This window comes from Sinocyclocheilus rhinocerous, unplaced genomic scaffold (assembly GCF_001515625.1).
Source record: "Sinocyclocheilus rhinocerous isolate Xijiao unplaced genomic scaffold, SAMN03320098_v1.1 scaffold938, whole genome shotgun sequence".
Lineage (NCBI taxonomy): Eukaryota > Metazoa > Chordata > Actinopteri > Cypriniformes > Cyprinidae > Sinocyclocheilus > Sinocyclocheilus rhinocerous.
This window is the reverse complement of record NW_015665007.1, coordinates 1430233-1448417: the sequence shown is the minus strand read 5'-3', so window position 1 is coordinate 1448417 and position 18185 is coordinate 1430233. Positions and strand designations below refer to the sequence as shown.

The window sequence follows — 18185 nt, the reverse complement described above, 5'->3', positions numbered from 1 at the left end:
TATATATAAATAAATCATGCACATTAAGAACAGGAATATGTGCTAAGAATAAAATAGGGTCAATTTTGATTTCATGTTGTCTTTAACATGAGGTACTGAGGACCAATAACTGAAAATTATATTGATATTATATATCAATTATTATTATTAGTATTATTAATAATAATTTATATTAGTATGTCATTGTTTATTATTATTATTATTATTATGTGTATCTAATTAACATTAATATTAATGAATATTAATCTTTAATTTAATAAAAAATGTGTTACTCTGTGTTTATTTGCTATAACCTAAAACTGCTTCTTTTACAGGCTATTATATTTGATGTACTGCATTTATTGACTGTGCATGTGTGTGTTTGTAAGTGTGCTGTCTCTGTCCGTGTACACTCCATTTATGCTGTGGTGTGTGATGGTTCACTTTCCAACATCTGACTCTTTTGATTTTCAGTCAAACCTAGAGTAAATGTTACTGACAATATTATAGAGTACATACCAGTGTATCAATCTTTGAAACGCACAATTTACCCTACATTTCCTTTCAATGCATGTCAGTACACCACCTCTGCACTCTTGATTTCAATGCATGACCTCTGACCTGCGACCTCATACGTGAATGACCTCAATTCTTAATCTCATCTTGCATAAAGAGCTCACTTGCCCCTCATAACGATTTAAACGTCTTAAACCGTACTGCGACCTCTGAACTTTGCACGATTGAACTTCATGCATTGACCCTCGAAGTGCTGATCCCACACAGCTCGTGTAGACGTTACCTCCCCCCCACCACCACCTATCAGACAGTAACTAGCTTGCTAACTCTGGCCATTCCAGGAAAATCACTACCACATGCAGGCCGACTCATACAGAGACTTAGACACAGCCATTTACAGCAATCAGCATTTGAACAAGCACAGCTAACAACACTTAATGACCTCGCAACATCACACACACACACACCGAAATACACCACACACATGCACTTTGATGCAACACAGGCAAATATTCACTCTGTAACCAAGTGAGCCTTATTGAGTCTTATTTTTATAATTTGTTAACATACTTACATTTCAATTCAATACTGAAAAGTTGAGTATGGAAAATATAATTCAGTCAATTTATACTTAGTTTCATCATTCCAAATTAGTCACTTGTGAGGTTTCAACTCAGTTAGGATGACCCCTTAGAAGGCAGTATACAGTGAGTTGGCTCACTAGGTTTTGAAACAGACCCATAAACTCACTTGTGTGTTCGTTTGCATGTATGTGTTCATATACTTCATTCTAGATTTGTTACTGAAACAAACACTGACAAAAATATTGTTAATTATGCTAAACTAAAAGAGAAAATCTCTCTTTTACATAAACACTCGTACACATTTGTTTTACTACTGGCTGTCCACCACTGCGGAATGTGTTTATAATATTTCGTTATGGTTTATTAAGACCTGACAAAACACAGTACTCTGAAGTGCCCACAGATCTTCCCTCACACACGCCCCAGATTTCACACCTGTTCATCCAAGTGTGTCCAGTTGTTCACAATTATATAAGCGATGTGTGTGCGTATGTGCGTATTCCTGAATGTACGATATCCAAGCAGTATGTGTGTGAACAAAAAAACCCACCATGAACTCTTAAAGTGATAGTTCACCAAAAATGAAAAATTCTGTCATTTACTCTCCCTTGTGTTGCTCCAAAACTGAAAACATTTCAAATGCAAAAGTAAAATATACGATATACAGAGAAAAAAATTGTTGAATAAAGTCGTTATTTTTGTGCACAAAAAAAGTATTCTTGTAGCTTCATAACATTAAGGTTGAACCACTGATGTTACATGGACTATGTTATCGATGTTCTTACTACCTTTCTGGTTTTTGTAATTTGTGTTCTGAAGATGAACAAAGGTCTTACGAGTTTGGAACGACATGAGGGTGAGTGCATGAGTACATGACAGAATTTTCATTTTTGGGAAAACTAACCTTTTAAGTCATCCTTTTACCCTGCACTAATATTTACATCCCATCTCTTGATCAGTCTGTTTGAGTGACCGACTCTGTAAACACACATCATGGTAGAACATCCTCTCTTTCCGCACCTCACACCTCATGCAATCCGACAGGGATTAGGAAACCCACACCGCTAGACTCCCTAGCTTCCATAAATTTTGAAAATGTTACATTTGCAATAGGATATGTGATTATGATGAGAAATGCGAGTGGTTAAAAGACTTCATTTCACACTAGAGGTGTTAGATTGGTAATGTATAGGGTGATTTTATCACTATCAGAGTGTGCATTAGGGATTTAAAAGTATACACTGCTGTGAGGACTGAGTGTGTGTGCAGTGACATGAACAGCAAGAGTTTAGGATTCATCATGAGTTTTAAGAATGTTGTTTGACGACTGAATATTGTGTAATGATGTGAGATGTATGTGTGTGTTTATGATAGACAGAGACGTCGCTTGGTCCATGGGAACGGACCTGCGGGAGAGGATTCATTCAACTCCGTTTCCTTCTCACGCTTAAAATAGAGCCATTGTGATGTCCTTGTCTGTGTGTGTGTGTGTGTGTGTGTGCACCTGCGTTAGACATTGCATTCTTTTATCTGCCATCCTTGCTTGTCCTGCATTTTTGTTTGTTTTGTTTGCATTTTTGAATGAATGTTCAGTATGTGTGGCATGCCTAAACTGACCATCCTTTTCTGCCGTATGTCCATGTCTCACTGTCTCTAGGTGAGGTCTGCCACAAATCTTACACACAGTTCTCCAATCTGTGCCGCCACAAGCGCATGCACGCGGACTGTCGCACTCAGATCAAGTGCAAAGACTGCGGCCAGATGTTTAGCACCACGTCGTCCCTAAACAAGCATCGGCGCTTCTGTGAGGGTAAAAATCATTTTGTTGCTGCTGCCGGAGGATTTTTTGCCCAGGGCGTGGCCCTCCCTGGCACCCCTGGCCTAGACAAGTCCGCACTAGTTGGAATGAGCCATGGGAGTCCTGGTTTAGCAGACTATTTTGGGACGAACCGGCACCATGGTGGGCTGACATTCCCAGCAGCACCTCCGGCATTCCCATTCAGTTTTCCAGGGCTTTTCCCATCAGGACTTTACCACCGGCCCCCTATAATACCATCCACGTCACCCATTAACGGCCCTCCGAGTGGTGAACTACGAAAGAGTCCGCTGCTGTCCTCACCCATCTCTGGGTCGCATGACCTCTTGAAGAGTTTACGCAAGGATTCGTTCAACGGGGAGAGCGAGAGCGTGGAGCGTCAGAGGGAAGGATCTGTCTCCAAACTGAGGCACGGCAGGAAGATGAGTGACCAGTCGGAGAGTAGCGATCTGGACGACGTCAGCACTCCGAGCGGGAGTGAGCTGGAAAGCACTTCAGGTTCAGAGTTGGACAGCGAAGCAGAAAGCGACCGGGAACGGGTGCGAGTGCGGGAGAACGGGAAGGACCCGAAAAGGAAGTCAAGTGGGTTCAATGATGCCCAAAGCCCAACTCTTGTCAGCTCCAGTAGTAGTAGCAACACCAATAATGGAAAAGACTTCACTGTGCCGGGGCTCCTTCCATCATCTTTGGACGAGCAAACGGCTGTTTCCGGTGCCGTTAATGACTCGATAAAGGCAATTGCCTCCATTGCTGAGAAATACTTTGGTTCTACTGGACTTGCAGGCCTGCAAGAGAAAAAAGTTGGGGCATTGCCATACCCTTCCATGTTCCCTCTGTCTTTCTTTCCTGCCTTCTCTCCATCAGTCTATACTTTCCCTGAAAGGGAGCAACTTAGACCTCCAGGCCACAAAGGGGAGCCAGAAAGCCCTCCGATTGAGGGTAAAAAACTTCTGGGCAGAAACACTGAACCACCTTTTGACCTCACCACCAAGCGGAAGGTAGAACGTCTTGCAGCCACCTGCGCCCCTTTGAAACCGGAAGCCTCACATGTACAATCAGCCACCCAGGATCAACCGCTGGACCTAAGTCTTTGTGGACGAAGTCGAGGAAAGAGTGTAAGAGGGGAGGAGTTAAAAAAGAACCCTGTCTTTGGTGAGGAGAGGGTAGAACCGGAGTCACCTAAGGCCGACCCTTCCCTCCAACATGCAAGACCTACACCTTTCTTCATGGATCCCATTTACAGGTACTGTCAATCACATGTCCTTCCTACTGTGTTAGCGTAATGGAATAGACTTAGTTTGGTTAAACTTGCCCTGAGAACTGATAGAAGTTTAATATCAGCAGGGTTGAGAAAAGAAAGATGAACGATCCTTTCGAAGTCCTCAAGGACAAGTATATGCGGCCGGCTCCTGGATTTCTCTTCCACCCACAGGTGAGATTTGTCTGAATATTTTCCCACTGCTAACTCCATTTTATTTTATCACCTCATCCCTACAGTCCTGCAAAAATCATTAGCCTATTTTCAATTGCCTCTTTCTGTGCTTCTGCAGTCAGTGTTAAAGCAAGCATGCATGTTCCAGACTCAAATGCAAATAAAAAGTACTGCATGTGCACCGTGACCAGTTTGAAAGCTTTCTCATCAGTTATTTCAACACAGTTTTGTAGTTCCCACCAGTGTTACAGAAAGGTGGTGTGCAGAATTGTCAAACATCTTACTTTACTCACAAAATAACATTGCAATAACATATCATTATTTTTGCAATAAACTAATTTGGTTTAGTGCCACTAATGGTACAGAAACTGCTTACAGCTGCTTTAAAATAAGTTCACCACATTAACCATATTCAAAGCAATTTTAAATACTGACATAACATTACTTGTCCCGTTGAATGAATTTCTACTATTGACAAAATAACTCCTCATGATCTTAGTATTGACGTAATAGCTACAGTATGTTGGCAGTAGCTTTACAGGGCCCCAGTGTTTTAGCATTAGCATAGCGACTCCCATGTTCCTCCATGTGGTTCTTTTACTGAGTGATTAGGTCCAGATGTGAGATTCAGACAAGGTGGGCGTTTTGTGACACGTCTCTGTGTGGGTGTCTTTGATTATGATGTCACAATATGATACCCAGTTAAACTGCCAGACACTGACCCATATCCCTGGATGGAGACTATGTATAAGTTTGTGTGTGTGTGTTTGTTTTAAATCTGTGTGATTTATGTGATTTGTGCATCTGGAATGAGTGATTTTGTCAGAGTGTAAGTGTGTGGTTTAGTGACTGAGTGTCTGTGTAACCTCATTAGTGTGCATTAAATAACCCGTCTGCTTTATGTCATTGTATGTTCGCTATCAGTGTTCTGTAAAAATAATACATAGTTCTCATATAAACCTACACACACACACACACACACGTCTGGTACACATATAGACCCTGAAACACTCATAGACGCTCTCTGGTGTGTGTTTTATTGGCTGTTTCAGGACAGTGTTTTATGGGCTGTTTCATTGGCCTGATTTATTCCGTGTATGCTTTGTGTCTGCGCAAGATAATATCCACATGTCCCTCACACACTGTCTAACGAGGTGAACTATCAGCATCCACTTTGTTGCACTATGCTCGCTGGACTCTCTAAACAGCACCAGGGATGCTATTGACAGCACAGATGTATTATGGGAAATGCAGTTTTAAATCTACTGTATTAGTGTGATGCTAAGCAGTAGAAAACAGTTCAAACATTGGGAGATCAAGTGGATTGTGGGGAGAAGAAATAAAGAAATAGTTAATTTAATTTAGTTATATTTATTATATTCATATTTTACTATATTAAATATATTTGTAATTTTTTTAATCTGTATAATAATTGATAATAAATAATTATCAATAAATTATAAATATAATTTGTTTTCTTACATCACATTTTTCTTCTGTTACCCCAGAAATACCCGGTAATATAAGTAATTAGATAACTACTGCATTGCATTGCATTGCATTGCATTGCATAAAATTAAATTAAATTAAATTTATTTACATTTATTAAAATTAAAATATAAAATAAAATAATTATCTGTGTGGGATGTTAACCTTTACTAAATATCACATTGCATAATCACACGCAATCAGTCTGATTCTTGATTTTGATTTGCTGTTTCCCTTCTGTCCTGCCCCCAGTTTCGCATGCCTGATCAGAGAACATGGGTAAGTTACTCCAAACCGAGTCATTCATGTGCTTTCACCACACACACACACAGGCTTAATAATTCCATGCTACTCATACACACACCTAACTTTGCAACATGTACCCACAATGCAGCTCACTATTAGCATGACATGATAGATGTAATGCATGTCTCAAACAAACAAATGCATGGACCAAATCACACCTAAAACAGCTAAATCTGGTCCAAAGTCATTTCCATTCAGGGAAGATCCATGTTTATTCAGTAAACCATCCGTTCTTTTACACTTTTTTGCGTGATCTGTTCAATGCATGACAGCTGATTGATTCGTTTTTGGAATTTAGTACCATAAAACAGTACATTTGATCTGTGAAAACACACAACTAGCCTTCAAATGAAACACTCTCTGGTTGAACATTGGAAGAATGTCTTTTGCCTGTGCCGGTGTGAATGAATCGGCTGTGTTCATGTGTCATTTGGTGCACGCATGTCTCCACTCTTGTGTGCCAGTGTGTGTGTTAACCAGACAGAACAGTTGTTATTTCTGATGGCTACCCCTGATAATGCAGTGAATGTGATTATTTACACTATTTACTCTGATTTGGGGTGGCGACACTCCCGAACGGCATCGCATCACTGGAGGAGTAACAGTCTCTCTGGGACCCTCTCTGAGTGTGTGTGATAGCACAAGGGGGGTTTCCAAACCCAAGACATCTGGTACCCTGATAAGATCAACAATTGAAAAGCTCTTGCTAATGAAGGCCCTCTCAGACACACACTATTGAGAATGGGCAACTCAACAGCTGCCCTACCACAGAGAAGGCTACTTAGAGATCCAGGAAGTCCAGTGGTTGCCGATCACAGATTTCTTTGTACTTAGTTGTTACAGCAATCATAGAGATACCAATCTATGGTAATATGTTTAGACTTCAAGTACCAATCAAAATGGCTATAAAATATGCATGTGTGTGTATTTTTGACCTAGACATACTTGGTGGACAAAATCTCTGTCCCGGTGGAATGTTTTATTGCGCTTTCATAGCTCAGAAGACTTAATGGTGTCTGTTGTTTCATGTAACTTCACTTCTCTGATGCCTCTCCTAAAATTACTTGGGAGAAATGAAAATAGACACGAATTAAATAGACAGAGTCAATTGTTGACATGCAGTAAGATCTTAAAGTTATAAAATTGATTTTGATAGAACAGTGCAGATCATTCGGTCTTGATCGTATGTGATGAGAAAAATTTGAGCTCATTAAAAAGGACTTTTATTTGTGGCCAATCCGAGCACAGTTTGAGATATTGTAGTCACATGAAATTACTATGGTATTTTTCTCTGGAGAAAAATCATAGAAGCAGGAAAAGTAAGCAAAAGTCTCCATTTGGTCTGCTATCAGTAGAAATATTGGAGAGATATTCCTATGGCGACAAATGTTCAAACAATGACTATGTATATGACTACATATAGAAAACGTATTTTGTGTGCTCATTTAGATAATTAGATAACTAGATAAACATGTTTGCTCAAGGCTTATGAGTGTTGTGGTTTAGTGGTCAGGCTGATAAGTGATAAATGACTGTTTTGTTATGTTGGAAATGCTAATAGAGTGTTAGCTTTGCATTAGTAGAGACAACACATCAACACATCTCTTTGTCCATCTCTCCCTCCTTCTCTCTGTCTGTGATTTATGGAGAGAGGGAGAGAGAGTTGGGGTATCCCTAATCAAACAGCTCTGACACTCCCAGAGGATGTGAGCCTGACATTCCAATAGAGAACTTTAACTCCAAGCTGTCATTCCTCATCAAATGTCCGAATTATCTTGCGTCGATCTTTCTGTCTTTCAGTGCCTCTTTCTTTGTCCTCTCCTTTAACATAATACTTGTAATTGTAAAGATTTATCCTGTTTCTTTCTTTGATATTTATTCTAAGAAAACATGCAATCCATCTCATATCTGCAAAATAAATTCAAAGATCTCACTGTGAACTCTCATCTGTATTTATCAACATTCAATTTACTTGTATGGCAACAACCATTTGTGTATATTCCGTTCTTTCCTACATAACAGAACTGATTACTCGGTCTTGGAGGAGCTTGATGAGAAATGTTTGAGTTTATTTTGAGATCTTGGATCGGGATACAGAAAGTCTGAGTGCAATTTGAGATCAAGCAGGAGCTGGAGACTTGACAAGCACAAGTCCCCACTGACTCTCCATTGCTGTCCAGAAGAAACGTCTTTCTTTCTCAGAAACTTTCTTAGAATATTTGCTGCAGAAGGAAACAGACATTTCTTTGTGTGTTTATGTATGCAAGTCCATGTGTGTGTGTATCATGTATGTCCTTCACTGTGAATCAGGACTGATTTGTCACCAAAAGCCGAAACAAGAAAAGGGGAAAATTCAATACACACATAAAATAATGCAAATCCACCGAATGTGCTGTCTGCTCATATTGTGCACTGAATGCTTTATGGCCAACATAGGACATGAATCACTTCTGCTCTTCACACACACACACACACACACACACACATTCAGGCCTTATGTTGTTCTCATTCTCTGGCTGACACACACATGTAGCTCCATCCCCTTTGAGAGTGTGTCCATTTCTGATGAAAGCAACTGTTAGGCTTAATTAGTAAATTGGCAGCGGTTCTTATCCGCTTGAATCTCTGTGTGTGCGCACATGTGTGGTCCATCTTATAACGTGCATTGTTAGTTGAGTTTGTGCGCCAAAATGGGACATTACAAATCAGTGAAAGCATTTCACGCTCTTATCCCAGAGTGAAAGTTCACGGTCAACATTTTGCCCTGCACATCTGTGGTAGAATGCAACTCCACATCAATAAATGCGAGTAACACAGTGGGGATGTGTGTCCTTAAAGACCTCACAGTGAGGTAATAAAACTTTTCTCTATCTCTCGCAGATGTCGGCGATTGAAAACATGGCCGAAAAGCTGGAATCCTTTGGCTCTTTGAAGCCAGACGCCGGTGACATCATGCGTTCCGTTCCCTCCATGTTTGACTTCCGGGCTCCGCCCACCACCCTTCCTGAGACACTGTTACGCAAAGGCAAAGAGCGCTACACCTGCAGGTAACAATGCCGATGAACACTCACTTTCTCCTAGCTCATTATGAACATATCTTATTAAAAACTCTTGAATTATCTACTTTTCGAATACCACGAGTGAAACAAACGAAACAAAACAAATAACTAAACAAACATATCTTAATAAAAAATAATATAACTAAGAAAACTGTATAGTAAATAAACAAACAAATCTAAACAGGATTATATAGGAAGTAAAATTGGATAGAAACTAAACAAACAACTGCTGCTAGTAATTAAACTAACTAATAAAAAAAATGATGTAATAAATAAACAAACAAAACGCATTTTAATTATAAACTTCATTTTATAGTGCAGTGGTTTCACTATGTATAAATAACATTAGTATTAGTGCTGTCACAGTATCAGATTTTCACTTTAGGATTATCAGGGCCAAAAGAATCTTTGATAACTTTATTATCGTGATACCTACAAAATATATATATATATATATATATACATACAATGCTATATCAGTCAAATTCATCTTTTACTTTGTTTAAAGATGTTTCATGTTGCCCTGTCAACCAGATAGTAGGTGCTGCATTATTTGCAAAATTATTGTATGTGTAGTATTAATATAATATCAGTATTTAATTTTTTTATATTACAGTTATTGTTAACACTGGTATATTGTGACACCCTTAATTAAGATGAACGAAAGCATAATAAATAAGTCGTATTTATAAAAACTTTTGTTTGTGTTTTGTTGTATCATTAATAAGATGTTTAAGTAAACATTTGTTTGATGTTTAATGAGTGTTGACAGCACTGAGCATGGAATGCAGGGTGTTTTTGGGAAGTGTGTGTGTGTGTGTGTGTGTATTGCTGAGTATTGTTCCTGGAGATCTGTTTCCTTCCCCTATAGATACTGTGGCAAGATATTCCCACGCTCGGCCAACCTTACAAGACATCTACGGACACACACGGGAGAGCAGCCTTACAGGTGACACATTGTCCCACACACACACACACACACTAATATATACTGTATGATGTAATTCAAATATATTTATCAAATAGCATGTAGCACATCAGTTGAATCATATATTAATACACAAACCATTAAGCTATGATGAACTATATTGCAGAAGAATTGTTTATTGTGATAATTATTATTAATAAAAGAACTTTTTGAATGTTAGTGTATTTGTACTGCTGACTGCTCCCACAATTTTATAATTTTATAAATTTTATTTCTGTTACATTTTTTCAATAATGTCAGTATAATGTGTGCATAAATTAGAATATATAGGATATTTAATTGCATGTAACCATAATATGAACAAATATCATAATTTGGAAAAGACTGAGGTGACTTGACTTTGTCTTGGCAAAACTGAGCACAGTTTGTGACATTGTTGAGGTCTCTTTTGAAATGCAAAAGTAGATCTATTGAGTCTTTTTCTTGACAACAAGCAAGAAAAGAGTCCACAGAAGACTACATTTCCCATCATTGAAAACCTGTAAATATCAGGAAAATTAAAACACTGATTTTTAGGACAGAAAAAAAATTGTGGAATGTAATAAAATCTTCATATATATATATAATATATAATTTTTCCATTTTATTATTTGATATACACAGTTATTGTCATTGGGTAAGAGTGAGGGGACGTCCACAAGAGAGAAGGACAGGCAGACACACAGGGAGACTGAAGGAAGTGTGTATGAATAATAGAGGTGATGAGTGGCGTACAGCTGCAGGCCAGCAAAGGCAGCTGGGTAATTAGGCCTGTATTTGGGGCTCAGACACTTTCAGGGAGTTTTAAAATACTGCACAGAAACAGGCGTGCGCACACACTGCGTTTGTGGTCCGTCTGACCACAGGGGAGGTTTGTACGGGGCTGTGTTACTTTCCAGATAGCCTCAATCTCCTTGTGCTGGCAGCACTTTAAACGAGCCGGTGATCAGCCTTTAACTGCAATTTAATTTCAATTTTTTCTGTTGCATTTGAAGGGGGGTGAGATGGAGAGAGAGAGGGAGAGATAACAGGTTCCTGGGAGACGCAGTTTAGTGCACAACTCTACGGTGGAGGGGAAGATATGATCACGTAATCATACGGATAATTCTGCGTGAAGAGACTTGGCACATGCAGTCGCTTTCAGAGCAGAGGGAGGATGTGGACGAGAGAGTTTGAGTGTTACTGAGTTGGCCAAAGATTAGAGACAAAGAGTTCATGACCACGCAGTCATGTGTTTAGGATCCTGCATGTGTGCGAGACGGATAACACGAGAGAGTTTGATTTCTTGTGTCTGTATGTTGTTAATACTGTACTGTCTAATTATGTTCATATGTGTCTGTGTGTCCACAGATGTAAGTACTGCGATCGTTCGTTCAGTATTTCGTCGAATCTTCAGCGTCACATCCGTAACATCCATAACAAAGAGAAACCCTTCAAATGCCATCTTTGTGACCGCTGCTTCGGGCAACAAACCAATCTGGACCGGCACCTCAAAAAGCATGAGAACGGTAATTTATCAGGTATCCTCACACTTATACAGACATATAAATAAATAAACAAATTAATTAAATTGATATAAAAATATGTCATATTTAAAAATTGTGTATTATATAAAAATCTATCTAAATATATATTCATAAAAAACACCCATTTATATGTTTAGCATTTGTAAATAACCTTATCAGCAACTGTTATTTATTTAATATTTGCATTAATACGCACAAAAGATACTAAAATATGTTGTTTTTATGTGTAGGCACGGCAATGTCGTCGCCCCGTTCAGAGCTGGACAGTGGCAGTGCCATCTTAGAGGACAAGGAGGACTCGTATTTTAACGAAATACGGAACTTCATCAGTAACACAGCACAGAACGCCACATCTCCGTCACACTCTGAGGAAGGGTAAACACCATCTTCTTCCTCATGCTCATAAATACACCGTTGATACACAAAAACCAACTTTTATTGGGTAAAACAGCTCACTCATCATCAGAACCTTGGCTATCTATCTGTCTATCAAATCAATGTATATCTAAAGTCCACAGATTTAACTTCTATGAGAAATTTTAAATATTCACATTAGAAATAGTCATGTGTGGGCTCACACACACACACGCAAACGGAGTGTCCATTAGGCTGTCAGTCATCAGTTGGCGCTAGTTGCCTCAGGCAGATTGGAGGTTATTATACACAAACATTACTGAACACAACACTTCTCATGCCTTATTCATTAACCCTCACCTCTGAGTGAATAGCATCACATGAAAGAAGCGGACTGGTATCGCAGTGTGTATTAACTGCACATGTGAACGTATCTGTGTGCGTACATATATTCGGTACGGTTGTTAATCATTAGCCTGTCGCCTGCGGTTTTTAAGAGCAAAGATTAGGGCAGGTCTCCAGCAGGACGTGATTACTGATTGGCCGACTGCGAGCGCGTGCAGAACGCTGTTGACTTTTGGCTGCGTGCGCGTACATGAATTTTGCCATCTGCATATGATAATTATCGCTGATCATTTCCCAACAGTGATCATCAGGTTGGATGACGGTTTAAATGTTTGATCTGGTCATCTGTGTGTGTGACAGATAAAGATCTTACAGGCTTTTTGTTTTTTGATTTCTTCATTGTTTCATTAAAAAGATCCTAGAGTCATTACAACATCGGCTGTGTGTGTTTGCACCCACATCTGGTCCCAACATGTGTTTGTGAACAGGAAGTAGGTGTGGGAGAGGAGGTCAGAGGTCGTTGAATGTTTCCTGTCAGAGTGACGGCTCCTGATAGGTACTTTATCCTCCACAAATTACCACAGCTCTCTATAATTACCCGATCTGTTTTCATCATCATGCCATGGCTGCCTCTCTCGTTCTCTCGTTCCCTCTCTCGCAGTATTAGCGGGGTGTAGAGTGATGAGAGAAGGTGATTTCAGGGATTATCCGAGATGTGAAAAGGGCTTTATATGGCTCACCCTGCAGAGTTACGCTAATCTGAGGGTAGAACGGAGATGTAGATCTGAAAGAGATGTGTAGAGGTGAAAGAGGAAACATGTTATTGCTTAAAGACATAATGGAGTTCTCATGTTATATTTCACTTAAGTATCAACTTTGTCTCAGATTTCTACTGAAGATTGTTGACACAATAAGAAGGTGGATAGATAGATAGATAGATAGATACATTTTCATTGCACATCTGTACACACAGACTTGTATTTTCTCATCCTCTCTGTATTTGTAATTTTTCCTCTGTTTTTAAAGTTCAGATAGGGAGTTGCTATTCTTAAGTCAAGGAAATAGTAGAATCAAGACAAAACGAGTGAATCAGTCTTAATGTGGCTCCTTTGGCTGGCATATATTTGTGTGTGTGTGTGTGTTTGGTAGCTGGCCTCTGTCTCTGTGGGGAAATGGCTGCTTTGGCAGCTCCTTCTCTCCACTCACCAAATGGGCTGTCAGCTAAATATTTGGCCTATTAGATGAATTGAAGATAAAGAAGAAAATAAACTAGGGAAAGAGGAGATGTGAGTTGTTTGAGTGAGAGAGAGAGAGAGAGAGAGAGAGAGAGAGATGAAAATAAGTGAGAGGAAGTGCAGGGGCCTGCTGTCTAAGTGCCCTGCCAATGGGCGGCTCATTTCTGCCAACCAGGGGCCCTCATAACTGATGACAAACAGTCTCTTTCTCCAACACACACTCGCCTTCTTTCTTTGAGCATTTCCTCTCATTTAGAAAGCATGGGCATGTGGTTCTGCTTTTTAAGGTGGTTTATTTTTTCGAGACAAACAGAACTTGGTTTCAGCGCTTAATGATTTTCTTTCTGTAATCAGGGATCGGCATATCAGTCAAAAATTCATGCCTGCATAACGTCATTGCAAATGATTCTCTCTGTTCTCCGTAGGCTGAACGGCAGTCATTTTGATGGCGACAAAGCCCTGCCTGGTCAGGGGTCACGTGACCTGGATGAAGAAGAAGGGGAGGAGCTTGGAGCAGAGGAAGAGGTGGAGCATAGCGACAGTGCCAGGAAACCCAGCGAGGACGGCGTGCCTAGCAGTCTGGATCATGACATAAACGATGACATCGATTTCGAGGGACCAGATGATCTGGAGATGAATAGCAAATCCTCGCCACAAAGGTATGTATACAAAAATATCCATTACATTTTTTGGTTGTAAATTAATCTTTATATCCATTCATTTTTTTGGTTGTAAATTAATCTTTTAAAATAATCTCTGCATCATTTGCAGGTTTAATGAGGATGAGGATGATGAAGATCACAGCAGTTTCTCCACGCTGGATCACATCCGTCACTTTAGTATGGAGGATGGAGACCTCAGCGACAGTGATGTCACCAGCTTTGGCCCCACCCACCTTCAAGCAGCCATCAAGCAGCCTCTATACAGGAAATCTAAGTCACAGGTATTACCATGACAATTGGTCGGATACTAACCTTATAGAGCACAAAATTAAAACTATCATTTAAAACTGTACTTTAAAAAAAATTATTACTGTTTACAGTATTTTTTTAAACAAATTACTTATTTAAATACTAATACTTTATTTTAGAGTTATTCATAATAATTAAAACAAGAACAATAATTAGTAGTAGTAATAGATAAAGTATTATTAATAATAACAATTATCAAAACGTCTGTGATAGTTTGTGTATTTTAAATAACATTATTTATTATTTAATTGTATTATTAATTGATATTAATAACAATATTATTATTAAAATATTAAAAATATTAAATGTTAAATTAATATGTTAAAAAAACTTTAAATAAATTACTTATTTAATTAATGATTTTTTAATTTGGTTAAATAATAATAAATTAACAGTAATTAATTAGATTCATTCATAATAATTAATAAGTATCAAATTTGCCAGAATATTAAATAAAAACTTTAAATAAATTACTTATTGAATTACTAATATTTTATTTTAGTTTTGTTATTATTATTATTTAGTTGTATTATTATTATTGCTATTATTAGTAAATAAATTATTCTTATTAATAATTAATAATAAGTATCAAATTTTCTGTGAATACAATTTGTGTATTAAAATTAACAATTTTATTGTTTTATTATTTATATTATTAATTATTAATAACAAAAAAAATTAGCATTTTTATTATAATTATAAATTTTTTTATAAAATAAATTTTCCATTAATATAGTTGGCGTATTTTTAACTGTATATCTCTCCTTTTTCAAGGCATATGCTATGATGCTGTCTCTAGCAGATAAGGATCCACTCCATTCGTCTACCCATAATGCCCCGATGTGGCACAGCTTGGCCCGCGCTGCAGAACCCAGCGCCATTCAGTCTCTCAGTCACGTATGACACGCCCATGTACCATGTGACCTAACTTACACTTCTGCCAGAGTCCCTGGTCCACACTCACACCTGCACAAGTGCCCAGATCCTCATTCACTTCCACCACACACACACCCAGATCCTGTGCATAGCAGCTCACTGTCCAACAGATGATTGATTGACTGTTCGATTGACTTCTTGATCGAGTACAGTTTATAGGAATGGCATTAGTGTCAGTAATTTTGATGGTGATGATGAAGACGATGATGACAATAGTAGTAATACGTAATAATAATTGTATTTATTCTGCCAAGTTCCAATGTTTTGCACAGCAGTGGCAGCTGGTGAACAGTTTTTGAGATTGCTAATGAAAAGTCGGTGTCATGATTGTGAGTTTTGTCCGCTAAAACCGATGGTTACTAAGAGTAACAAATGAGTCTTCCACAAGACAAATGTGATCGCAGACTATTCGGGCACAACCGCCTACCGGCCTGTAAATATCTTTAGAATTAACGCCATCACATACACAAACAAATAAACGCTAATACAGACACGCAAAACAACCGTGTGTTTTTCAAGCATTTTAACAGTCTCTTTTAAGTCTTGTACAGAAACGTACAAGTTTACAAACTTATGCGAGGGGTCGTGGGGTTAGCGTTTCTCTTTTAAGATATTCTCCAGGAGTTTGTGAAATGAAAAATGTAAACAGATACACATAAAAGGTGTGACCTTTAGACCTCTCACTGACGCTGCTTGTAAAAAATTTTTAAAAAAGGTGTACGGAGCGAGACAGTGACTATTTTCAAGTTCTGCCAAATTAAAGCACTGTATTACCTTCAACCCACTTTCCCGCCAGTTTGTGCGAAAACATGCTCTTTTTAGTTCGTTTCTTTTTGAAGTTGTAAGAGTGGTTGTAAAACAAATGCTAGAAAAGTCATTTTGTTATGTTTTGTTTTTTTCTAAATTGAAAATAAACTAGTTTAAGAACTGAATCTGTAGAACTCGCGTAAAGGGCATTTTATCATTTCCACGGTAACCTTTTCCATTAGTTGGCGAATGATACCACTAAATAGCCTGAATGCTAGTCTTTAGCTACACCATCCTCGTGTGTCTTTCATTTATAGACAATCATGGGTTCCTTGTTGAATTTTTTTTTTCCTCGTCGGTTGTTGCTTTGTTTTTGTCTCACTTTTTTTCTTGGTTGATGTCCTCAATGTTATTGCTGTGTATCTTGAAAGTTGTATTTATTTCTCTGCAAACTGTAGTTTGTTTACTGAATAGCACTGCTCTCAAGCGCCCCCTTGTGTTGAAATGAAGAATTTCTCACTGAAAATTTGGGGGGGAAGAGACTCTACTGGGAATTGTAGAAAGGTCTGAATGCCAGATAGTATTAAACATACCATCACAGCTTATACTTCTAATAAAACTGGTAAATGATATAGATATTACTTAGGTTTTTTTGTATGACAATTTATTGATTCAACTGCAAAATATAAAAAAAATGAGAAATAGAGAAAAAAGGAAAAGAATAAAAACAGCTGATATTATTTCTTCATAAAACGCATGATTGGTCCAAGCTGTACCTGACATTTTCTATGGTTGTCTGCAAGCTTGTGTGACGTTTGGGTCCATGTTGATTTCTTGTGCCAAACCTAGAAGAAATGTCAGATTTCGTTTATCCTCACGAGGTGAAGGACCAGATCTTTCCTAATTCACTTTGGTTTTGTTTTGTTTTTGTCGATGTTTATAATCCCATTTTTAAAAGTAATCAGTGAGTTGAGGTACTTCTGTTTTAATGCTTTCTACAATGTAACTGTATTGCATTATAATTCAATACTGTGGGAGGAGTTACTGAGAAATAAAAAACTCCTATGTGGGCGGACTCTGCACTCTCACATGGGCTCTGTCTCTGTTTGTCTCTTTTTCTCTTTTATGGTGACTAGGGGAAAGAAATGTCAAGGTCATATTTCTCCCCAAAATTAAAAGAAAAAAATATAGAAATTGTATTTTGCATAAAAAAATGAGGACAAAGATTGCTTGCATTATAGCAGTATTAAGCATTGGCATTAAAACAAAAAAAAAATGTAATGTGAATAAATGTTTTATATATTATTATTATTGTACTAAATTTAATTTGCTGATTCTAATCCACATATATTATGGTCATATACTGTATATATACCGTATATGACCATAAATATTATAATTCAAATTCACATTATTTTAATAATTTACAATTATATTGTGCAGGCACAATGTTTTTATTTTGTATTTTTTACATTTCAGTATAAAGATTTTTTTTCATGACGATGAAAAAAGTAAGTATATCTTACGGTAGTATTTATTGTACTAAATTTTAATTATGCCGATTTTAATGTAAAAAATCAAAACAATATATGATTACAATTATTACAATTCATTGTCATTAAAAAATTATGAAACATTTTAATTAATTTTTGCAATACATTAGGCTACTGAATGATGTCACAAAAAAGTCCTAAAAGTAAGCTTAATTTTCTCAGACGTTGCAAAGCAGTGACACTCAATGCGCCGCAGACACACATGTTTCTGAAAGACAGACAGATACTGTATATATACCGTATATGACCATAAATATTATAATTCAAATTCACATTATTTTAATAATTACAATTATATTGTGCAGGCACAATGTTTTTATTTTGTATTTTTTACATTTCAGTATAAAGATTTTTTTTCATGACGATGAAAA

At 37.7% G+C, this 18185-nt stretch overlaps 1 protein-coding gene across 8 annotated transcripts in view; it reads left to right on the top strand.

Moving 5' to 3' along the window:
* Nucleotides 1–17320, top strand: part of LOC107730859 (MDS1 and EVI1 complex locus protein EVI1-like) — a 27047-nt gene extending 9727 nt beyond the window's left edge. For 4 of the 8 annotated variants that reach the window (XM_016541813.1, XM_016541808.1, XM_016541811.1 and 1 more), the window contains exons 7-16: nt 2737–4138; nt 4237–4327; nt 6068–6094; nt 9002–9168; nt 10052–10129; nt 11498–11667; nt 11904–12048; nt 14033–14266; nt 14379–14550; nt 15353–17320. In XM_016541813.1, coding sequence (XP_016397299.1) covers nt 2737–4138; nt 4237–4327; nt 6068–6094; nt 9002–9168; nt 10052–10129; nt 11498–11667; nt 11904–12048; nt 14033–14266; nt 14379–14550; nt 15353–15481 — 2615 coding nt within the window. In that variant the 3' untranslated portion in view covers nt 15482–17320. The remainder of the gene's footprint in view (nt 1–2736; nt 4139–4236; nt 4328–6067; nt 6095–9001; nt 9169–10051; nt 10130–11497; nt 11668–11903; nt 12049–14032; nt 14267–14378; nt 14551–15352) is intronic. The other 4 variants (XM_016541814.1, XM_016541812.1, XM_016541807.1 and 1 more) reach the window with 2 other exon arrangements.
* The last annotated feature ends 865 nt before the right edge of the window (nt 17321–18185 follow it).